The sequence below is a fragment of the Carex rostrata genome, chromosome 2 (assembly GCF_964058835.1).
Source record: "Carex rostrata chromosome 2, lpCarRost1.2, whole genome shotgun sequence".
Taxonomy (NCBI): domain Eukaryota; kingdom Viridiplantae; phylum Streptophyta; class Magnoliopsida; order Poales; family Cyperaceae; genus Carex; species Carex rostrata.
The window spans coordinates 15,733,146-15,757,949 of record NC_135919.1 but is presented as its reverse complement, the minus strand read 5'-3'; the positions used below and the strand labels follow the sequence as shown (position 1 = coordinate 15,757,949).

The following is a 24,804-nucleotide window of genomic DNA, read 5'->3' as shown; positions in this document are numbered from 1 at the left end:
GGGGTTTAGGTCAATGCATGAACTTGTTTAATTGTATCTTATTCGGTTATTTGTTTTTGTTATAATTGTTTTAGGGGATTTGATGTTAATTTCTGTGATTTATCATTTGTGTTAATTACATAGTTAGTACTTGAAATCGCAGTAGTCCCGTGTTAGATTCGAAAGAACCAATATTGCTAGGATGAGAGGTGTAACGCCACGCTATTTTAGGTATGATATTTAATAAAAACCTTATTTAAAAATTTCATGAACTAATTCTTTTGACAACCTTCCGAAATTAACTTCAATTGAAATTTTCAAATGAACAACCGTTAGTGTTATAATCACAGATCACTCATAATTATTAGGATTTGAATGAAATTTAATACCTAAAAAGATAACTTCATGATCTCCAACTTTCATGTAGAAGTCTACCAAAAATTCCAAACATAGGATTCTCAATAAAATTGTAAAGTCAGTAAACATTTCTGTCCGGAAACTGCAGACCTTCATCGACCATTTTTATCTTTTCTCATCACTGGAAATTCCGATTAAGGTGAAACTAATTGCGTTAGAACCATAACAAAAAAATCTACAACTCTTATGTGGAAACTAATTCCATATTCCGAATCCATAATTCCAGTATTGTCAATCTGTGAAGATGCAAATTTAAAGCAGCAGAAACAGATTTATGTTCTTAGTTCAAATTGACAAAATTAAATTGACTATGGCCCATAAAGGCCCATTTCAGCCCAAACCATTGACACGAGATGTCATTTTAATCACATAGATACATGTTCTAGGAACATGATATTTGACAGACCCCGAATGAAACATTAAATAGAATTGTGTTAGTGTCATTAATGTTTTCATTCAGTGTCAAGTTCTACAGTATGAGGTATTCATCGTTCCTACTAAGAGATGTGTATGTGTAAGTGTCATCTAACGCTGTCTATAAAAAGCAGTCATAACGGTAGCATTTCCGTATGTATAGCTTAGCTGAGGAAGTGATGGTTTACCAAGAATACTATTTGTCCTTCGTATCTCTATACGAGCTATAGCATCACTGGGCCCCTTAGTAGAGTTAGATTATCTGCATGCGATATAATTACAAGAGTAATTATATTTTATAATCTGCTCAAGATCAAGAAAAGATTCAGTTAGCAAGGATGACACACATCTATCTTGAAACTGATCTGATAGCTATGAGACAGAAGAACTGACACAAGTAAATTGTTTACTGGATCGTGATATTGTACAGTATAGCATCATCTGTGTAATTGGATGGTCATGATGTATACTGCCAGATGCCGCTCATGATTATAGAAATTAAAACAGTTTTAATTCTATTTACCAACATAACACAGATCCTATTGGGTCACACCATATAGGAGTTAATCGGAGAATCTTATTGTGATTGATTATAAATTGGTTATGATCAATAGTAAGATGGTTATAATTAATTATACGTGATATAATTAAATTATAAATGTCATATAAAAATGACAAGTAGAAACAACGGTTAATTTATAAACGTACACGTTACGTTGTATAAAAGTTTTTGAAACAACAACCGCAAGAAATATAATTGTTTAGAATAATTATACGAATATTATTTGTATTCGGGCCGAGGGCATTCGGGTCTTTTCAGATTCATCCTTATCCGCATGACACGTCATCGATCCTATCCAGATGACACGTCATCAATCCTATCCACATGACACCTCACCCCCTAGGTGGCATGCCTTGTCATAGGGGTATTTTGGTCTTTTCACACCATTTTAGAGGCTATAAATAGAGGGGTGCATGTAGAGAGAAAAACCACTAATTCACTCGTATCGTTTCGTGTCGAAACGAATCGGTATTTTCTCTCTTTCTCGGTTTCTCTCCCAAACAGTGTTTCGGTTAAGAAAAGAAAGTTATACGTAGTTGACGTATAATCTTACGGGTTGTTGTGAAGTATATTTACGGGATCGATGAATAGTGTTTTCCCAAATTTCGCGGTATGTCAGTTTTGCTTATTTGTGAAACTGAGTAACCGAAAATTCGTGTTTACAGGTTTTCATATTTTTCTCCATGAATAGTGTTTTTGCAGAATTCCGCGGTTTATAGTATTTCTGGCAAAAGAAATAAACCGCTCTCCGGTTAGTCCTGGTGGATAACCGATAGAGGCATCAGACGTCTGATGCTCCGAGACGAGTCATTCCCGATGTAGCTCTTCTCGCTCGGTTTGCATTCCAACTGTGATTTGGAAACAAGGTATAAATTGTTATATTAATCTATTTAATTGGTAAATAAATTAAAGATTTAGAAAATCAATTATGGAGTAGATTTGTAAATAGGATTAAACGGATATTCTTGATTCATTTAATCCGTAGCTTAAGTTAGATGTAAAAATTTTTGTTTTACTCTTTCCGCAGCTTAAGCAAATAAATGGGTTTGAACCGTCAAAACCCAACACAAATGCCTCCATGTTTTTGTGCCTCCATCATGCCTCCATCTCTCTTCATCATTTTCAAAGTTCAAACAGTCGATCCGAACCGCTCAACCTAATCTCCATGCTAAAATATGTTTGGAGACCAAATTTTATATTTTTAGGAATTTTTTTACTATTTTTTTAGATAGGTAAAAAAATACTGTTTTTAGATAGTTCAGATTTACTGATTTTGTGCCTATCTAAGAAAATAGTAAAAAAATTCATAAAAATATAAAATTTGGTCTCCAAACATATTTTAGTATGGAGGTTAGGTTGAGCGGTTCGGATCGACTGTTTGAACTTTGAAAATGATGGAGAGAGATGGAGGCATTTGAACCCTCCTCTATATACATATACATATATTATATTATATATACATATATTATACATATATACATAGCCCATGCGGCAGCAAAACATGTGGCGCATGCTGCGGCCACAAATGTGGCGGGCGCATGCGGCATTTGACTTCTTCTGGTAAATCAACAAGTCTGGACTGATACAGGGACCAAATTCTAAAAGTGATTATATCAGCATGTAGAGCATTCAAAATACACAGAATTGACACAAATTTCAATTTATTTGGATTTTTCTACAGTTAGTTATGAATTTCCAAAGTCCAGCTTTCGAAAAAACTTTAAACATCCATACCTTTGGCTAGGAAAGTCGGATTTGGACATATGCAGAGGCGGAGTCACAGCCACGCAGGGGTAGGCACTTGCCTACCCATGGATTTTGAAAAACGGCACTAATATCGTGCATAGTTGGTTTGGATCGAGATTTTGCGTACCTCTGACTTAGCCTCTGCCTACCCCTGATTTGGATCAAGATTTATTCAGAAGGATTTGAGTTCTTCTCTTTCGCCATTTTTCCTTTTAGTTTTCATGTTTTTTTCATCTTTTGTTATTTCCCAAGACTAAATGAGAAAGATAGATAGACAATCTATTTAAAACTGGCACACATGAACCATAAAAAGAGTTGTAAAGGAAGCCTTGTGAACCATGCTTATACAAAATATCACAAAAAGAGATGGACACCACTTGCCAGGTTTAATGAATTAGGCGGAAACCTCTCTTTTCTCAGTCCAAAACATTCTTTTCCTTTTTCTCCATTGCTAAGGATCCCAGATACCTCCATTTCATTCATTATTCATTATGATTTTTTTTTATTGTCCTTTTCTTTTTCGTTTTCTTTTTCTTTTTCTTTTTTTAATACATCAAAACATTGAAGGAGTGCAATTAATCACTATATTAAATTTATCAATTTTTATCATCAAACAATTCACGTATTAATATCAAATCATTTAATCGGTGTCTAGATATTAAAATTAATTTGATAAATTTAAAAATTAAATTTATAAAAAAAATTAATAAACTTAAACAGTCTAATTCTAAATTCTAATCTTAGTTATCAAACATAAAATTTGAGTACAGAGAAATTTTCCCATCAATTTGGCCAACAGTTTTATTAACCAAAACCTGTTGGTCGCTACTCGCTAGTAGTTGCCTAAGCAGTAAGCACGTATTCCCGCCGCCTTCCCTCGCCCCTCTCCTTCTTTCCGAACCTGTCGCCCCACTTCCGCTCCCCGCCTCCTTCCCGTGCAAAAAACCAGCGGTCTCCCACCATGGAGTGGGAGAACAGCTACGAGATCTCCGGAACCGTTGATTTTATCCGGAGCAGAAACTACACCAAAGTGGTGCTACAGGTCTCCCTCTCTTTCTCTCTCCCTTTTCCTCTCTCATAGTTCTCAGTTTCTGAATCTCTATCTGAATCAGTTCCCAGACGAGCTGCTCAAGGACTCGGCGAGCGTGTGCAAGGCTCTGAGGCGAGAGCTTGGCAGGAGCGTAAGAGTATACGTGATGGCCGACACGGCGTACAATTCGTGCTGTATAGACGAGGTTGGCGCGTCATATGTCGGCGCGGAGTGTGTCGTGCACTATGGCCATGCCTGCATGAGCCCGTCAGAATACCTTCTTCTAATTTCATTCTTTCTGGCTGTTTTGTTTAATTGGACTGCGGTATTTTAGTGCTTCTTTGGGCAAGGCAGCCAGCTTTCTTTGTTTTCCTGTGGATTGACTTCACCCTGCCAGCACTACTCATGCCCAAATTATATTGATCAAGCCAACAAAGCGGACGTGCAATGCTTATAAAAGCAATAATATTGTGTTAATTACGAAAACAAATTGTTTTGGATGTTTGTGTTAATTGCGAAAACAATTTTTTTCATTTTTTTTTTGTTCCTTTCAGGACATCTAATTTACCGGCCTTGTTTGTTTTTGGCAAAGCCCCCCTAGATATCAGTGCTTGCGCAGAGGCATTTGGTGAATTCTTGTTATCCACTGAAAAGAAAACTCTGGTACATCTCAACCTACTTGCTTCAACTTTTTTCTTTGGGTTCTATTTTGTTATTTTATTTATTTCACACATCTTCACATAAGTTAATTTAATAATCCGTGGATTGTTTTGTCGCTATTGTTAAGGTCATTGAATTAACCACTTGAATCATTCAACATCTATTTGCCGACTCATCTAAATCGGTGCTTTGGTCTACTCTCAATTCAGCATTCCCATGTCAGGGATGCTGATGCATTAGTCACACTAAATAAAACTTCAGAAAATAAAAATGGTTGTTCGTTGACTCCTTTGATCTCATAAATATGATAATAAGGAATTTCAACTTGTTCGAATCTTTGGGAAAAAGATGGTATTTCCATATGAGTTCTCTTTTTTGTTTTTTCAATTAAGTTCAGATGATTTATTATATAACTCATCGAACTTTTCTTTTTAAATTGAAGTTTGTTAGCTTTTGTTTGAATGTATCTAGTACAGGTCTTATATGGGCTAGAATATGCACATGCTCTCGGGAAACTCAAAGGAGCTTTGACAGAAGTAATTAGGTCATCCAACTATAATTCAACCGTGCACTATGCTGAAGTAGCCTGTTCATTTATGGACCCATCAGAAGACAATAATTCAAAATATGAAGTATCTGACCTTGAAGATAATAGCAATGGTGCTAAATATCATTTTTGCAAAACAGAAGGATCTTCTTGTAAATATTGCCTTGGAGGTCTGAGTTGGAGTATACCTGCTGATAAAAACATGGAGGATTACAGAATATTTTGGATTGGCAACGACAACTCAGCATTTGCCAATGTCGTGCTTACTTTCAATAATTGTGAAATAGGTTTGGTGACTCTTCCAGATCTGATATATAGTTCTGATCATTTATTTTACCCCCGTGAATTCATGCAAAATGAGAAATATCATACATAGCTTCACAAATAATTACAAGTTTCACCTGTAGGACTCCTTAAAAAAAGAGGAAAAGAAGAACGATCTTGCTATCCTTGTTCACCTTTTTCGAAATTTTGATGAAAAGCTTCTCCTTTCTCTAAAAGATTTGAAAGGAGGTAGTTTGTATGCCTATGGGAATTAAAGAAGGGTAGTTTGAAGGCAAATTTTCCTATCTTTAGATTCTTTTGGATAGGGAGAAAACCATTACTACTAAACTGTCCAGAAAAAATCTCTATCAAAGAAATTTTTTGAAAAAAAGTTTAAAAGATATAAGATTTTGGATTCAAACACGATTTTATAAATCACATTAAGCAGCTTGGATCAGCCTTTCAAATTTTGAAAATTGAGGTAAGAATGCAAAGTACCCATGCTTTAGTACTTACCAAAGCATCCCTTGTTTCTCATTACCTACACAATATCTTTTATTTTGCTAGAGCACAAATCAAAACTTTCCTTCTTTAACAGTTAAAAATTATTATAGTTATAAATGGTAACTTTGTTCAGTCAGGTACGATGTGGCTCAGAATAAAATGGTGAAAGATGTGTCTCATCTCAAAAGGATTCTTAAGCGCAGGTATATAGATGGTTTACCAAAATCTTCTCTGATGATAAATAATATTTAATATATACAGTATAAGAGCTTGTTATGTATGCCCTAGAAATGAGATGTAATCCAAATTTTCTGGGTGTGCCAAAATTATCATCTCCTCTGCTACATTTCTAAGATGCCAGAATTGCCCTTTGCTATCTCATTTCTGTAGAGATGCAAAGTGAAAAGCAGGGGGGTAATTTGAGGAAGCTTGAAGGAAATTAAGAGAAGAAAAGCACTTATGATTTCTTTTGTGCTCAGCAGAAATTGTCTTTGTGGGTGCATATATATAATATCTTTGCATTTTTAGCAGTATACATGAAATTATCCTCAAAGCAATATTACCTTGCTCATAGAATGCATTTCATTTTTGAAGATACTTCCTTGTGGAGAAAGCGAAGGATGCAAGTATTGTTGGCATTTTGGTCGGCACTCTAGGTGTAGGTATGTCAACTTCTTTCCTACTTAGTTTCTTTTATTGTTCCTTATCTTTTCTTTTTGAAACTTGGGTGAACTTCATATATAAATCTTTGAATTTTCTTAAGTTATTGTTTGTTTATGTGGTGATTGAAGCTGGTTATCTACACATAATACAACAAATGAAAGAACTGATTGAAGGTGCTGGAAAGAAATCGTACACACTTGTCATGGGCAGACCAACCTCTTATAAACTCGCTAACTTTCCTGAGGTTTAGCATTGATTAATTACTGTTAAATTTTTATTTTAATTATCATCTGGTAAGGACTAGTCTCTGTGAGCTATAGGTTCCTGTTGGACTACTGCCTTTCCCACTTCTTTCCCTTTGTTTTCTTGGTTTGTATGGTAGCACAGGTGCTCTTCGGTTGGGATGGGTCCAGGTACCACAATAGCGTCAAACTGTTGAGGTTTCTTTACTGATCATTTTCGCCTCCAGCTTAGTTCTAGATAGAGTTGCACATTAAATATTGTGGCGTTCTTGTGCAATGATTACAGATAGTTAAGTACCCATATGTTACGTGTATATACTCAGGCACTGATCAGTACCAATTGGATACCTTTTTCGGGTTTGCTTGCATAAGGAACTGTTCAATTTAGCTTCATGGTGTTTTTGATTATTTGAGCTAAATTGTGGGTCAATTTTTGTATGTCTTGTGTTTGTTTTATTAATCAAAATGCAAAGGAAAGAAAATTCTATCATTAATTGTATTTTTATCTTGAGCAGTGTGAAGTTTTTGTCTATGTGTCATGTGCCCAGACCGCTCTACTGGATAGCAAAGATTTCTTGGCTCCTGTTATCACTCCTTTTGAGGCTCTGCTTGCTTTCACCAAGTATTTATATTAATCTTTCTTTAATTTTAATTATTAGCCTAGCATATATTTTCTTAATTTCGGTGGCCTTCTTTACTCCAGGAAATTATGCTCTTAGTTTCTTACTAAAATTGTCTGCTGAAGATTTATAAGATATTTGATCCAAATTATAAGATTATGGGACTATGAAATATTAACATAGTAGTACTTCTAAAAGAATTTAAAAATATGAATATTTCTGGAAAAGTGGATAATATAATATGATTATTTCTTTAAAGAGGGAGGCAATGGACTGGAGAGTACCTACTAGATTTTCAAGATTTGATATCATCTAGGCAGCCTGCTGTTGTAACCAAGCAAGGAAAAGAATTGGAAGAACATGGTGAAGCTCGATTTTCCTTCATTAAAGGTGGCTATGTGGAAGATATTACTGCCCTTCGAGGTATTTTCACTTTTGTTTGATTTAATGATCTAGTTATTTTCTAATTAAATGGAATCGTTTTGCTAAATAGATCAACTGACAGAGGGGGTAGAAGGTAATGGTGGGAACAGGGTGCTAAGCCCCCCTCCTGCGCCTCCCAACCAACTGAAAATTTGTAATTTGGTCCATTAAGTTTTGTAATTTTTAACCTGATAGCCACTATAAGGGTTTAAAAAAAAAGTTTTGTAATTTTTATATGCATTAATACATTTAGCCCCACTTATAAAATGAAATTACACTACATATTTTCAGCCCTCCCAAATCTCAATTTTACTAGTTCCACCCGTGGACTAACATGACCACCAATATAATTTGAACCTTTAAGGTCATTTGGGATATAGAAGTTTTGTTTCTTCCAATGGATCCTTGTTCTATTCCTCCATACCCAATGAGGAGAAAATTGGAGAGAGAACTTTATGTTGATTATTTTGTCAATTTAGAATGGTTGTTTTGCAAATACCAGACATTGCCATTTTATGAGGACAAATCCTTGGCATTTTATGAGAGTTACATTGTCAGTTTTACCTTTGTATATTCTTCCCTGGATTCATTGTTAGCAGAGAACGTAGAAGTTGATGAGAGCTCTTTAGCTCTGGTGCAAGCAACAGAAAAGGCGTTGATTTTGAAAAGTCAAGACACAGATGCAGTTTTGTATAAAGGTTCCGCTAAATCCGGTTCAGAGTATTTTGCTGCCCGGTCGTTTCAGGGTCTGAACCCAGATTATGAGAACCCGCTTCCGCAATCTTATGTTGTTGGCAGGAAGGGAAGGGCTGCTGGTTATAAGAATGAGACAGAGAAGCCTGAATCGGATTCTGTTATTTGATTAAATTAATGTGATATTTGTGTTTTAATTTGTTTTAGCTGTCTAAAATAGTGCTAAATTCATGCATAGAATGTTGTCTTGTAGAAGCAGATGTCAGGTCTTCTTTGAGTTTATTTTAGTTTTTTTTTGGTCTTTTTGTAAGCTGGTGGCTTGGTTGGCATTGTTAAAGTTGTCTGCAATTTTGGGTTTAATTCCAATTGGCATGCTATCTTCTTAACGTGGTTCTACTTCTCGTTAGCTTTCTTTTATATATGTCTAGCATTTTGTATGTTGTTACTCGATTGTTTGCCACGATGAGTGAATAATCTTTATTTCTATTATTTGAGACGTTGAATTGTCAGGGAATATACTTGACAGTTGGATAGCTCAATTTTGACAAGAGAAAAAACTGTTTTCTTTTGTTGCATTTGTTTTTTACTATTGTAATGGTTCTATCAACCTGGAAAAAAAAAATACAAAAAGGATGATACACGGATATTTAGAAGTTTTTTATGAGTATATAATAATTACTTTTTTACAAACGTTTTTTTGTACAATCTGCGGCCATAGATTTTTTTTTTTTTACAAAACATTGAATAATAAAAGACAAAAATTTGATTTATGTGACATCTCATATGTTTGATAAAGTAAACATCGGAATGAGCGGTGAAGGTACATTTGTTCGCTCGAACATTTTGGTTCATATGTTTGATAAAGTAAACATCGGAATGAGCGGTGAAGGCACATTTGTTTAAGTGACAGCTATCATGTTAGAAAGGGCCAGAATTTTTATTTAGAAAATTTAATTAAAAATTAAATAGATGATATCTCAGAGGACGCGAATTTCAAGCTTTGAGATATCTGAGAGACGAATTCCAAGCCAAAAAAAAATGTAAAATGTAAACGGTAAATACCCAACATAAAACAAAAAAAAAAATGAAAAGTTAAGCCACAAATTGAATCTGCGGATCCCTTTTTGAGGCCGCAAATTGGCTTTGTGGCTTAAACATTGATGGAATTATCTCAAAACGAGTGGTGTTTTAGTTTATTTTGTTTTTTATTATGATAAAAATAAAAATTTCGGCAAAATTTACAAATGAAATGAAACAATTTGTGCTCACAATTATGCTACTGTACCATCTTCATTTTCATCCACCAGAACTTTCACAAGCTGACTATTCTATTCTGGTTAGTGGCCGGGACCTTTGGGGCTCTGGCCCTCGTCGAGCCTTGAAATCAAAATCGTTATTTTCTGGTACATCATTCTTTTGTAATCCAAATAGACGGTTCCACTGCTTTCCAGTTCGGTTGAACTACCTGATAATGGTCTGGTTGCTTTGACATGAAGAATCATAGTAGAGATGGTAACTGAAACAATCAAAATGAAGACCAAATAGGATCGTGACATATTAGAGAGAGAGAGAGAGAGCGCGCCTTTTCACAATGTACTTGTATTAAAATTTGGGGCTCTGAGGATGCACAAGAGAGAAATGTTTGATGAGCCTGAGAATTGAGAGGGCTTGTATTTATAATTGAAGTTCTTCCATGATTAAAAATTACACTTGGATTGTTCAAAGTTGACCAAAAGTACATGACGGCAGAGACAAGGTGGCGCATCCTGAGTTTGAATTTTGAAATATATATAATTCCCTGGACTTTGGTTTCTAGTGGTTTAGATGGCGGATCATCATGTCCTGATTTGGATACCATAAAGCGTCGCAATTCTCTACTTGCAAGATAATATTAAGTTATGCATATCACCTTGTGGCTTGTTGTGACTTTTTTTATTACTATAATTAAAAAAAAAAAAAGACTGTGGTGCTATTGACATAGTGACAAATGAATTATTCGGGTTCGGTTCGGCGAGATCAAAAATTCGTGATTCGGGTATAATTCGGAAATGATTCGGAATTATCCGGATCAGAAATCTCAGTCATGCAAGGAAGCAAAAAACTAAAAAACCAAAAAAATAATTGTTCTTGGAAAAATTCAGGAAAAATTCGTGAATAATTCGTAAAATTCAGGAAAAGTTCGTAAAATTCGGGAATTATTCGGGTTTAATTCAGTCAAAGTTCGGTCAACCGAATAATTCGGTGTTCGGTTCGGCATCACCCCAAAAAAGAATTAAACGGATATAATTCGGATATCTTGTCACTATGGCTATTGATGAAGTAATCAAGACTTTAAACATTTAGCTCTGGCTTCATTGCTGATTTATTTTAAAAACAGAAGTCGCGTGGATATTGACCAAACAATTCAATTTTACCTGGGAACCTCTTTAACAGGGAAAATAAAGTCACGTGCTACATGCTTTTAAAATTTAGGCCGAAGTTTTTATTGATATCTAAAAAATAAATAAATTTTAATTCTACCAACTTTTGTGCAGGATTTTAAAAATTATCCAAATTGGTCAAAATTTATTTTCCGATTATTTTCTAACTGGTTCCAAGCCATAAGACCGATTAAAATATCACCGTTTTTTTGTGTGTGTGTTTTTTTTACAAAGTAGAAAATTTTATATTTATTTTATTTTTTTTATTGAAATATTATAAATATTACAATATATTTCTTTGAAAATAGATGAAATACAATATAATTTGATTTATTATAAAGACTGCGACAAATAACTCGGATCAACATTTTTTAGACCAGATTTTTTGTGGCTATAAAAAAATTAATATATTTCTTTATGTGTTATTGGAAAAAAAAAATACTTGGATTCTGAGTTATTGATCTTAGTTCAAAAGTCACTTCTAACTAAATACATAAAATATTATCATCCTTCTATTATTACATTTAATTTCTAAAAAGTTGTAACTATTTTGAAAAAAAAAACAAAATTTTTAATTTATTTAATGATTGTTATTAAAAAAGGAAATTCTCAAAATAGATACAACATTTTAGAAATTAAATGTACTAGAAGGATCACAATATTTTCTGTATTACCTAGAAGTGACTTTTAAACCGCGATCAATAACTCAAATTCAAAACATTTTTTTTCAATAACACAAAGAAATTTATTAATTTTTCTTACAGCCACGAAAAATCCGGCCTGAAAAATGTTGATTCGAGTTATTTGTCGTAGTTTTTCTAATAAATCAAATTATATTGTATTTCATCTATCTTCATATAAATATATTAAACATTTATAATATTTCGATACAAAAAATAAATAAATTATTAAAAAATTTCTATTTTGTAAAAAAACCACACACACATAAAAACCGGTGAGGTTTGAACCTGTTATATGATTGATTGAACTGGTTAGAAAAATAACCGGAAAGGAGATCTCAAACCGGTGAAATTTTGATCAGTTTGGATAATTTTTGAAATTATGCACAAAAATGAATAGAATTTGAAATTTATTTATTTGTTTTGGATATTAATAAAAAATTCGGAAATTTAGGTCTTGAGCACTAATTGTAAGCTTCTAGATAACATCACCAAGAGTTGAAAAGCACGACTTTTGCTACCCAAATTCTCAATTAGAAGACGCAAAACTTTGCGAGAAGGATAAGCAAGCACTAATCAGGAAGCACAATTGAGTCATTTATGACGCAAACCATTGCTTAATTTGTGGAATTTTTTTGATAAACCATAATTAATAAAAAGGTTTTTACTAATCCAGCATGATTATTTTTTTTTTTGAAAAACCAAAAGGACCGGAGGGTTCCTCCGGTCTCAAAATTTTTCTTTACTCAAGACCGGAGGAGCCCTCCGGTCTCTCATAATTTTAACCGGTTTGGTCCATTACAATTGCATTATAATTTGGGTGGCACAGAGAATCCAAAAACTTTAAAATAATTCAAGACCGGATGACCGGTCCGGTCTCAACCCAAAAAAAATTCAAGACCGGATGGCCGGTCCGGTCTTAGCCTAAATAATCAATTTATTAGCAATGGACCCCACCAAAGATCAATATCAATAATTATTTACACCGCACCACAGATGAATAATGCACCACGGATCAATAATTGATTTACACCACAGAAGCCTGTCTTTGTCTCTGTCTCCTTCCATTTTCTTCTCCCTTTCTTCTTCTCGAACCGTTCTTTCACCATTTTATTTTTGAACTCTTCAGAGTAACGTAATTTTAATTCTAATTATATAGATTTGTGTATTTTTGAAAGAAGAACAAGAAAAACTTCAGATCTACAAGTTTTGTTCGGTATGTATTTAATTCTTTTATTTTTAATAAATAATATGAAATTATGAATAAATGGTTAGAATAAATAGTTTATGTAATAATTGTAGTATAAGTAAATAGTTTATGTGTAATTTTATCTTTTTGTGATATAAATAATTTATGTAGTAATTATAGTATAAATAAATTGTTTATGTAGTAATTTATTTGCATGTAATATAAATAAATGATTTATGTATATTTTTTGTAGTAGTATAAATGGTTTTTGTGTATTTTTTTTTAGTAGTATAAATGGTTTATGTAGTAATTGTGGTATAAATAAATGATTTATGTTGTAATTGTAGTATAAAAATTGATTTATGTAGTAATTTATTTGCAATTAGTATAACAAAATAGTTTATGTGTATAGTTGTATGAATGATTTATGTAGTAATTTATTTGCATGTACTAATTTATTTGTATGTAATTTGCATGTAGTATAAATAAATTGTTTATGTAGTAATTGTAGTATAAATGATTTTTGTAGTAATTGTAGTAATTCATATTTATTTTTCTAGTGTAATTTAAGTTTATATAGTGTAACCATTAATTGTATAATTATTTAGTGTACATGCATGTAGTAATTGTTGAATGATTTATTTTTTTAGTATAATTTAGATTTTTGTAGTGTAATTGTAGAATAATGTAAAGTAATAAAATGAATGTTACTAGTTAATTAGGTTTGCATGTCGTGCATGTTAATATTGAATTGGATTTGCATGTTAATATTTTTTTTGTATGTATTTATTTATATTGTAGTGAAAAATGCAAGATGAAGATTCTTTATTGCAGTTGCTTCCAACAGAAGTTAAAATGCATGTGGCGAATAAGAGGGTATTTGTTTAATATCAGCTTGAATTTAAATTGACTTATTAAATTTTAGAATTCGAATTTAATTTTTGGTTAAACTTTTTTGCATGTCAATTATCATTTCAGCCCGATTATGCACTACGTCCTGATAGTGGCAAAATGGGTGTTGAATACCAAGAAAATATGAAAGAAGGTTTAAAGAATTTAGGCTTGTATCAGATGGTTAATGTACATCATTGTCTGATTGAAAGAGGATTGATTACTGCTCTCGTTGAGAGGTGGAGGCCTGAGACGAATACTTTTCATCTTTCGGTGGGAGAGTGCACAGTGACATTGGAAGATGTTAGCTGTTTGTGGGGCTTATCTGTTACCGGTAACATATTTTCAGTGGAGCTTGATTATCAGCTTAAAATGACGGAGAAGAAAAAATTTACAAGATTAAGTTTCTGAGTTTATGTTAGACTGAGGGGAGAGAAGATGATTTATAGAAAGAAGAAAAGAGAAAAAAAACGTGGCTGCACAGTCACCGCACCCAAAAACGATAAAAATTGCTCCCGGTCTTGAAAAGAAAAAAAAGTGAAAAAAAGAAAAAAAAAATGAGTCGCTGCACAGTCCGCCGCACCATCAATAAAAAAAAGATGGAAAATTGTGACAGATTGTTAAGACCGGAGGGCTCGTCCGGTCTTGAGAAAAGAAAAATTTGAGACCGGAGGGCTCCTCCGGTCCTTCCGGTTTTTGAAAAAAAAAAAGCAATCATGCTGGATTAGTAAAAATCATTTTCTTAATTATGGTTTATCAAAAAAATTCTAATTTGTGGCCAGATCCTATGTAGTCTTCCAAGTATAGACTAGACTAGAGCTGTTAGTTCCAGTGTTTTAAAATGCAGTTTTGTTCATGCATGCGGAAGGCCACTGCATACCGCATATGCGGTATGCGGACGCATATGCGGATTTTCATGCGGATTTTAAAATAAATATTCATGTATATATATATATATATAGAGAGAGAGAGAGAGAGAGAGTGTGTGTGTGTGTGACTAATGTACATTCGTATGCATACGGTCCAAATTTAAAATTTTAAAATCCAAAACGTCGATCCGAACCGTTCATTTTGTTCTCCATATTAATATGTGCTTGGAGACCAAATTTTACATTTTTCTGAATTTTTTTACTATTTATTAAGCCACTTTGAAAATTGCTGATCCAACGGTGGCTGCTGATCCGCATGGGAGGACTGCATGGCCGCATATTCGGACCGCATGGCCGCATTTTTAATCCGCATATGCATTTTTTTTTCTGCATGGCCGCATATTCGGACCGCATATGCGGCCGCATGCTCAAAACCGCATGGGATGACTGCATGGCCGTTCTGAGCGCGGCTGCCGATTGCATACGCATATGCGGCCCATGCGGCCGCATTTTAAAACACTGGTTAGTTCAATTGTAGCACACAAAATCTAGTCAATTATCATCATCATTGTGGTCATCATCAGGAGTGGATTAAGAATTTTTTCTAGAAAGAGGGAAAAAAATAATGGATCGAATGTAAATAGTTAATTGAGAGAAAAACAATTTATTCTATCAAATTTTAAAATTGAGAGAAAAACAATTGACCCCCCTGAGTCTAGGGTTTAGGGAGAAAAACAAATTTATTTTGCACAATTGATGAACGTTCGGAATTTGTCCCGGCAAAATAATAAATAAAAAAAGAATGGGATGATCCGTCTGGATCGGGGTTTTGAACCCGACGTGAATCGAACACGCAACCTTCTGATCTGGAGTCAGACGCGCTACCATTGCGCCACGGATCCCATGTGATGAGTTCCTTTAATTTAAGTTTTTATTACTATACAAATAGTCTTTATTGTCGTGCAGTGCGTTTGATACTCTCTCAGTCTCAACCCGTTTTTACATTTTAATTTTCTTTAGTTCCAAAATCGCCCAGCGCCCCAGCGTCTATTTAAAAATATATATATATAATGTTTTTCTTATTACAATTATTCAACTTTACATATTTTGCCCCTTTCTTTAACTCAGAGCCAGGAAAGGGCAAGGTCATTTCATCACAAGTTTTTTTACTATTAGAAAATCGATTAAAAGGTTATGACAAAAAATTAAAATTATATATATTTGTTTTGATCAATCAGTTAAAAATTTAACGGTTTGGTTTATTATTTCGGTAATCAGGTAAAATTTGATACATGACTTGTATAAACTATAACGAACGTTCAATAATTTGACGGTTATAAAGCTTTTCATTTGATTTATTGGTAGATCTTCGACTAAAATTATATTTTTTTTATCATAACTGATAGAAAGCACATTATATGGATGAGAAAAATACGCACGTTTTTTATCTTTTACTTTTACTAATTTAGCATTCCATACAAATATATAGCTATCCTATAAAGATCGATTGATTTCAAAAAAAAAAAAATATCTACCTTTTATTGTGCAAAATAAATTTGTTGTTTTTTCGACTAAATATCTTTAAAGAATAGTATTGTTAAATATTTATTCTTTTAAATTAATTTTCTTAGGAGATAATGTTTATTAAGTTGAGGCTGTTGCTTATTTATACGTAATGTTATAACAACTTTTAATTTTCTTATTATACAAAAAAATATTTAACCACAACAGATCGAAACAACACGAAAATTTGAAGTTATTAAAGAACCGATTCGTATAGAGAACCGAAATTTTTAAAAATACCATTTTTTTTAAATTATTAAACCAAAACATCAATTTCGGCTGGAAATTTTATATTTCGCATGGCCGCTTTCTGGGGAAGCGGGCACTTGGAACCGGGCCGCTTCGATGGGAAGCGGGCAAATATATGGGCTGCTTCTAGGCCCAGCGGGCTGGCCGCTTTGGGGGCCAGTGGCCGCTTCCGAGGGGAGAGGGCACCCTGCGAAATAATTTATATTACAGAGTTGAGTGAGAGATTCATTTCACGTTATTTTCACCATTCTTCTCAGCAGAATCGTAAGTTTTTTTATTTTCTATCTTTTTAAAAAAAATTTAGTATTTATAATTAATTTAATTAATTTTTAATTTTAGGTTTTCTTATACTCATAACAAATGGCTGTTATGGTATCTATTTACACTGGTGGTGAGATTTTAACAGGCCCTAATGGGGTTTATTACAGTATCGGGCCTGTTTCTGTGATACCGGTAATCTCGGATACTGATTTGTTGGTTCTGAAATCGATTATTTCTCAGAACCTCAGATTGAATCAGGATCGATATGACCTTGATATTCAGGCCAAAATTAGCATGCCCACTGGTTCAGGCCAAACTTGGTTCCAACTTTTTCCTGTTCAGAATGATGGAATCTGGCAGGTACTGTACAACCAGACAATTAGTTTTTATGGGGGTGGATACAAGATAATTGAACTCTTTGTGGAGATTAATCAAGTTCAGCGTCCTAACCCCCTTGCAAGGTTAATCCGGGGTGCTAGTCGGGCTAATGCGTCAACCTCATCAAGTCCAGTGTCCCAACCCCCTTTCCAGATTGACATGCTTGAAAGTAGTAATGCCCCAGTTCAGGAGGGCCGACGGTCTACTAGTCGGCCCTCCCGTCGGTCCCGAATCCCTTTGCCGATTGACATGCCTGAGAGTAGTCAAGCCCCAGTTCAGAGGGACCGACCGTCTAATAGTCGGCACTCCCATCGATCCCGAGCCCAGCCTTGTGATCCGGAGGAAACTGAGGAGACGGTGGATCCGGAAATACAAAAGAGGCAGAGGAAAATTGGGGGGATGTTGATCCTGATTGCATGAGCGATCATAGTGACATAGCAGATACGAGGCCTATGCTCGGGCAGCCAAAAAAATTCAAGGTTGATAAAGGGTTTCGGATAATGGGTCGCGGGGTTGAGCACCCGATTGCAGCTTTCAATGACTTGTCAGGTTTTCAGGAAGCAAATGTGGGGTTATTTGGTAGACATGCAGAGTTTGAGAATGAATTGTCAGAGGGACAAACCTATGATTCAAAGGAGGAAATGAAAGCTGCAATTTACAAGTTTCACATTCTTTGTAATAAAGAGATTAAGAATACGCACAGTGACAAACAATGGATTAGGTTCAAGTGCAAGGACCCCAGATGTGGTTGGTACATTAATGCAAGGGTCACTGGTTTTGGTACACAATGGAAAGTATCCAGGTGGACAACAAAACATGTTTGTCATGCGGATGCCACAAGAATAGATCATGCACAGTTCACCGCTGCTATGGTTGCCGATTGCATCTTGGCGCACATGAGAAATGACGTAGATTTGAGTATCACTGCTGTCAGAATAGCTTGTGCACAAACGTACAACGGTCAGGTACTAGCGTACAATAAATTATGGCGTGGAAGGGAGTTGTTAATTGCCCGCCAATTTGGTAGTTGGGAGGGGTCATATGCGCTTGTAGTCCCCTTATTGGAGGCAATTAAGCGAAAAAATCCAGGTACATTGTTTGATGTTACCTCATATCCAACTGGTGAACCTGGACCTTACATGTACTTTAACAGGGCGGCTTGGGCATTTGGACCATGCATAGAGGCTTTCCAACACCTGAGACCTATCATCACTGTTGATGCCCGTTTCTTATCAGGCCGGTACAAAAGGTAAAATGTTGATTGCAACCGGGTACGATGCAGAAAATCAGCTCCTCCCGTTGGCTTTTTCATTGGTAGATACAGAGAATTTTGAAGATTGTGCATGGTTCATGCAATGGTTGAGGCGCAATGTAATTCGCTCCAGGTTTGTGTGTGTCATCACTGATAGAGGTAAGGGCATAAAAAAGGTGTTTCGACAGGATGATCTGGGATGGAATGAGGAAGATGAGGATGCGTGCGTTCACCGTCTTTGTGCTACTCACATAGCAAAAAATATGAAAAAGAATCATTGCAATGAAGAAGCAATCAAGTACTTCAGGATATGTGTGGCGAAGAGAAAGATGAGGAGATATGAGCAAGGAATGCAAGCAATGGGAGATGTATGTGATCGGGCTCTGAATTGGTTGGACGGTGTGGGTAAGTATCTAGATCAAGATGAGAACGAATGTCCTAAACCATGGAAGATATTCCAGGCGTTGGATGGGGGTTTCCGTTGGGGAATTATGACGACGAACGGGTCCAAGTCGCTCAATAATGTTTTTATATCTTCTCGTAGGTTGCCGGTAGCAGGAATAATTGAGGACACATTTTACAAATGTCAGCAATGGTTTGCTCAAAGGAGGGAAAAAACGCAATTTGAAGCAAGCCAGGGTCAACAGTTCTCATGCAGTGTGAACGAGGTATTTTATTTTCATTAAATTATTTTATTTTTTTAATTTTTATTAAATTGTTCTATTTTTCGTAGTTGATTAACAAACGGTGTGGGAGGTCACAATTTATGACGACGCTCGGTGGATTTGGCACTGGAACGAGTTTGAGATAACATCCACACAAGAGAAAGTTAATGCATACATTAAAGACGCTTCTGGCCGGTTTACCAAAGCGAATTATAAATACACTGTGGTAATCATGGATGAGAACACGGTTACATGCACATGCCAGAAACCGCAATTAAACAGAATACCGTGTTCTCATGTTCTGGCAGTGTGCCGTCTCCGAGGCATTGACCCTGGAAGGTTTGTACATTACTACTACCCCATACAGACACTTATCAACACATGGCTGGGTGAATGGCATGTGCATGACAATCAGTCTAATTGGCCGAAAAATGAAGGCCCAATCCTTGTTCCAAATGACAAAAATATTACCTTGGGTCGAAGGCGAGTTAATATGATTCCGATGTGGCTTGATTTACTTCATAATAGAAGGAGAGGACATCAGACTCGCCGGGATACACAAGAACAACAAAACAGAGCTGCTCGAGATGCACGAGGTAGTTAACTCATACATTTTTGTTATTAAATTTTCAGGTTGAGAAAGAGGAGTAACAATACATTTTTGTTATTAAATTTTCAGGTTGAGAAAGAGGAGTAACAATACATTTTTGTTATTAAATTTTCAGGTTGAGAAAGAGGCAAGCAATGTATTTTTATCCACTAGTCAAGTTTAGACTGTGATTGCATTACTCGTTTGTTGTATTAACATGTAGACACTTATTTAGGCGCACTATTATTGTTTGTTTTGATTTATTTGTGATTTTTTGTTGTTTTATTGTTTGTTTTACAAATCGTTACGTTTAGATTTACTGTGACGAAAAATGATGAAAGATAAAAGCAAAATAGTACGATAAATAACAACATGAAAGAAAGATAAGCATCCTGATATAACAAATCACAGTATATGACAACACTAGAGTAAAAAAAAGTACAAAAATAAACAACAACCTAAAAGTCAGAAGGAGTGAATGGGCGCCTCGCCCTCCTGGTCCTCAAACCCCTAATCCGCACTGCGAGTGGCGTGTGGTCGAGAGAATCATCTGACTCAACGGCCTCAACCTCCTCAATCTCAGCTGACTGCTGTACTGCAGGACCAAATGCAACTATGTGTCCAGACTCCTGAGTCGGTAACATACCGTAGGCAGCTCTCACTATAGGATCATCCATGGAGATGTCAGGAAAGTACGTACCGGGATGATACTGTGTGGAGGTGCCAGCAAAGTCCGGAATGAGAGGATAATGCGTAGGCTGTGAGCTGCCAGGAAAGTGTGGAAAAGGGTTCGGCATAGTGAACCTTGGTAGATATGCAGGAGGAATCGACTGGGTCGGATCATAACCCGGAGAATACAAACCATCAGGGTTTGGATCGATATTGAAGCCGAGTCCCTCCTTCTCCTACAAATTTACAAACAAGTTATGCATCATTTTAAAAAAAAAATGCACATGTTGTATATATTAAAAAAATAACTTACTTGAGTAGAGAAAAAACTGAGTAGGGATCTGCTCCTGAGTAGGGACGGCCTGCTCCTGAGTAGGGACAGCCTGCTCTGCAGCGTGCCTCCTAAGCGTCTCTTGTCCTCTATCGAACGCCTGACCGACAGTCTGAGCATCCTGGACTGAAGCCCACAATGCCTCGTCACCACCGTATTGGACGTATATATCAGGCTCATCCGATATGTCATCAATCTGATCACATCCAGGCAATCCTGCACATCTCAGGAGAGAGTCTAGGCGCGTCTTGTATCCACATTGGCAGACCGCAGGTACATTGTGCTTTAGAATGGCTTTTCCGAGTCTCTTCCAGCCCCACACAGTGGCCATTGTCGCCGCTATGACACAGCTCTTCACCAGATATAAGGCCTGCAAAATTATAAGTAAGTACAATATATAAATGTTGTACAGATGTAAATATTACAAGTTTTTTAAAGTAAACATACTGTAGATGCAAACGGTGCGCCGGCTGGAATGATACTATAAACTCGTCCTCGCCGATCCCTCGACCTCGGTGCACGCTCGTGAGGGTTGTCGGTGATACACCCCTCTAAGTACACTGTGTACGCGCCACACTCCTGATACCAATCTCTATAAGGCCTGTATTTTTTGAAAAAAAAATCATCAATGCGACGTATCATCCATTAACCAGAGAGATTAAAAAAAGAGATTCTTACACTGGCGGTACATCCATGTGACGGTACTCATCAGCTATAGGTGGGTCGATAGCGGATGCCAGCTGGACGTATGCTCTGTACCAGTGTGCCCAGTCTCTGCCCGGAGAGATGTCTCTGGCCAAATGAAGCTGTCGCCAAACGTCCTCACTGATCGGCTCTGGGGGAGGAGCTGTCTGCCTCAATCCAAACTGTCTCATGACCCGACCGGGGTAATGATGCTCGACAATTTGAATTTAGTAGGTTTTTTAATAAATGTTGTCATAGCTTGGCACGCCAGTAACGCTCCTGCTGCCGATATCTCTCGGGCAGTATCTCAAGATAGGTCTGATGTACCCCGTTTACCTCGAGCTGAATTCATAGATTTTAACACTTGCTCAATCAGATGTGCCAAGATTTACAAATTTATTTAGATCAAATTTTAAATAAAATAAGAACTTACATATTCTCTGTGTCTGGCTCGGGTCTGCCCCAATCTGGCACATCTGTCTTGCAAGTGATTGTCGGACGACCAACAATCAGATGCGCCCAGGACCAATGCTGCAACAACATGCATGGTCCAATAAATGTCTTGTTCTTCTTCAGACATGCTTGATTAAGACCCCTGTACAATGTTAGTGTCAACAACCGGTGTAGTGATGATATTTTTCATATTGAAATTTGTAAACAATAATTTCAAGTCACACACCTATACAAGCATGCGAGAGTCGCAGCCCCCCAATTGTACTTGCTCGCATTGGGCAAATCAGCCAGCAATGGGAGATAGCACAGTCGTACCTGATCTCCGTGTGAATCAGGGAACAACTTGACTGTGATCATCTCCAAAATGTATGCACGCAAGTGCTGATCAATGGTGGCCTATTATTTATTTTAATTAAAATATTATTTAGAAGAAAACTAAAATTTTGTATACATAAATAAGATAAAATTTACATATTTGAGGGGGACGACTACTAGGAGCTGGAAACTCCTTGAAGGCGGATCTCAGCTTTGCCAAGCTGATGATACCTGGGGAGATCTGTGTCTTTGTGCCTCTCTTCTTCTCTTTCTGCAAAGCAGCGTACGGTATCCCCAGCAGGTCCTCGCACAAGGATCTGAAATCTCCATACTCGACGCCTGCCACAGGCTCCCCGACAATGGTCATGCCCCATAGACAGCTGACATCCTGTAGGGTGACTGTCATCTCAGCGTGGGGGAGATGAAATGAGTGGGTCTCGGGACGCCATCGCTCAATGAGCCTAGAGCACAATCTCGGATCGGCAATCTCCTCGGCCATCTGGGATAGCTGGTACAATCCCATGGCACGCAACGTCCCTGCATAGGCCTTCTGGTACTTAAGCCACATTTTGTTGTGGCGTACTATAACTGTATCTAGTCCCTAAATTAAAAAAAATTATTATTAATAAAATTTGAAATAAAATTATAATTTTATTAATAATATAAAACTTACTCCAGTGGCAGCCTCCAAGATACGGTTCTCCGCGTTCGGGTACTAGAGAAAGTCTAATACCCGATCAGTGCAGTGCCGGATACTGGGGACCACAGATGTCAATGCCGCATCGACATACTGTGACATCTCATATGGAGTGGGTATAACTGGTGCACCTCCACTGAAAGAAGGTAGATCCCTACTAAAAGACGGTCCAGATCCCATAGATGCCATGTTGTATTTTATATTTTGGTCTTATTAGGATTTGAAATTAAATTTTAAAAAATAATTATAGTTTGGGTATTAATTATTTTGGTCAATAACTAATTTTCATATTTATTTTGGTGAATAATCAATTTTGGTACAATACGATAATTATTTTGGTCAAATAATCAATTTTGGTACAATTTTACAATTATTTTGGTGAATAATCAATTTTGGTACAATACGATAATTATTTTAATCAAATAATCAATTTTGGTACAATTTTACAATTATTTTGGTCAATAATCAATTTTCATACCATTTCATAATTATTTTGATCAATAATTAATTTTGGTACAATTCCATAATTATTTTGGTTACTAAATAATTACATGATCCTAAACCCTAAATATTTACCTTACTCGTACTCGTACTCCTACTCCTACTTTAAACTAAATTTAAATTTAGAAAGAAGAAGAAAATTACCTGATTTGAAGGGATGGCTCTCAAATGAATCGTATCAAAAAAACGAGACAACGACCACTATTTATAATTACCATGGCCACATGGCCCCCTCCCGGTGTGACCACTACCCTCGAAAGCGGCCAGCCCGCTTGCACCTAAAGCGGCCCAGCCCGCTGAGCCCGGAAGCGGTCCAAATAAGTGCCCGCTTCCTTCCGAAGCGGCCATGCGAAAAATACAATTTCCAACCGAAATTGGTGTTTTGGTTTAATAATTTAAAAAAAATGGTATTTTTAAAAATTTCGGTATAGAGAACAACATTGAATATTAAGGCTGAGTGAATTTGAAAAAGAAATATTAAGGCTGAATGAATTTAAAAAAGAAAATGTTCCATACATCGATCAGATTGGATGATTATAAAACAAAATAACTAATAAATTATGATTTTATAAGAATTTGAAATTTTAGAACGGACATAATTTCACGTTGAGTCAGTCCACTAACTTTTTTATTTTTCTCCATCTCACAGCAAATAATGAGAAAGTCAGAAATTAGATGGGCTTAACATTTTTTGGACCAATCATATTGAATCAAACTATTTAAAATATCAGAGTTGGTTAAAAAAATGAGAGTTGATGACTCACGTGAAGTTGCGTCCGTACTAAATTTGAAATTCCCACAAAATTTCGGCTCTTATTGCGAAGGAACTCAACTCCGCCAAGCCTTGATCCATCTTAGGTCGACGATTCAACGGACCAAATCCATCAACAACTCGATAGACCCAAGTTCCCAATCCCAATTTTCTACGCTTTCTAGTTTCTAGGCTTCTACGATCCGTCCGACCGTCCCTCTCCGAAAATAAGTCCAAATTCCAACTGAAATCCTCCCAATGGCTGCTACACTCTCGCTCCTCCGATTTGGCCCTCTATCCCCTCGCCTCACCCGTCCTTCCCTCACCGTTAACCTCACCCCCTATCCAAATCGATCGGCCAGGATACGTCCACGTGTCCCTCCGGTCTCCGCCTCCTATACCGTTCCCTCCACCGACCGTCTCCTCTCCGCTCTATCCTACACTCTCCCCTGTCTCAATGCTCTCCCTTACGGCCGGCTCCTCATTTCCCGCTACCCTATCCTTGCCTCTCTCACGGCGCCTCTTTTCCCCCTGCTATCGGCCTACCAATCTGTCCCGCAAGCTGGGTTTGTGGCCTTTTTCGCTCTCTACCTTGCTCTGGCACGAAACCCTAATATGAGCCGATATGTGAGG

The 24,804-nt window shown here is 36.3% G+C and overlaps 2 protein-coding genes and 1 non-coding gene across 4 annotated transcripts; 2 read left to right on the top strand and 1 right to left on the bottom strand.

Moving 5' to 3' along the window:
* Nucleotides 1–3,893: 3,893 nt before the first annotated feature.
* On the top strand, nucleotides 3,894–9,150 carry LOC144545193 (diphthamide synthesis DPH2 family protein). Of its 2 annotated transcripts, none has more exons than XM_078293793.1 (10): nucleotides 3,894–4,160; nucleotides 4,231–4,415; nucleotides 4,703–4,811; nucleotides 5,285–5,642; nucleotides 6,257–6,326; nucleotides 6,718–6,785; nucleotides 6,915–7,030; nucleotides 7,544–7,650; nucleotides 7,908–8,071; nucleotides 8,671–9,150. In XM_078293793.1, exons 1-10 carry the CDS (start codon nucleotides 4,080–4,082, stop codon nucleotides 8,931–8,933), a joined length of 1,521 nt encoding a protein of 506 aa, XP_078149919.1. In that variant the 5' UTR covers nucleotides 3,894–4,079; the 3' UTR covers nucleotides 8,934–9,150. The 2 variants fall into 2 exon arrangements, with proteins under 2 accessions (XP_078149919.1, XP_078149914.1); XM_078293788.1 differs by having other exon boundaries at nucleotides 8,668–9,150.
* A 6,493-nt stretch (nucleotides 9,151–15,643) lies between these two features.
* TRNAW-CCA (transfer RNA tryptophan (anticodon CCA)) lies at nucleotides 15,644–15,715 on the bottom strand. Its single transcript has one exon. It is a non-coding gene; the product is annotated as a tRNA-Trp (tRNA).
* Nucleotides 15,716–17,764: 2,049 nt separating this feature from the next.
* LOC144548151 (uncharacterized) lies at nucleotides 17,765–18,517 on the top strand. The gene has a single exon (XM_078296853.1). The coding sequence runs from the start codon at nucleotides 17,765–17,767 to the stop codon at nucleotides 18,515–18,517; it is 753 nt and encodes a 250-aa protein (XP_078152979.1).
* Nucleotides 18,518–24,804: the final 6,287 nt, after the last annotated feature.

Excerpts from the sequence above, each read along its gene's own strand:
- LOC144545193 (XM_078293788.1), top strand. The coding sequence starts at position 4,080 with ATGGAGTGGGAGAACAGCTACGAGATCTCCGGAACCGTTGATTTTATC. Across the intron at positions 4,416-4,702 it reads GGCCATGCCTGCATGAGCCC|GACATCTAATTTACCGGCCT; the intron begins GTCAGAATACCT and ends TGTTCCTTTCAG. Across the intron at positions 8,072-8,667 it reads AGATATTACTGCCCTTCGAG|CAGAGAACGTAGAAGTTGAT; the intron begins GTATTTTCACTT and ends ATTCATTGTTAG.
- LOC144548151 (XM_078296853.1), top strand. The coding sequence starts at position 17,765 with ATGGGTCGCGGGGTTGAGCACCCGATTGCAGCTTTCAATGACTTGTCA.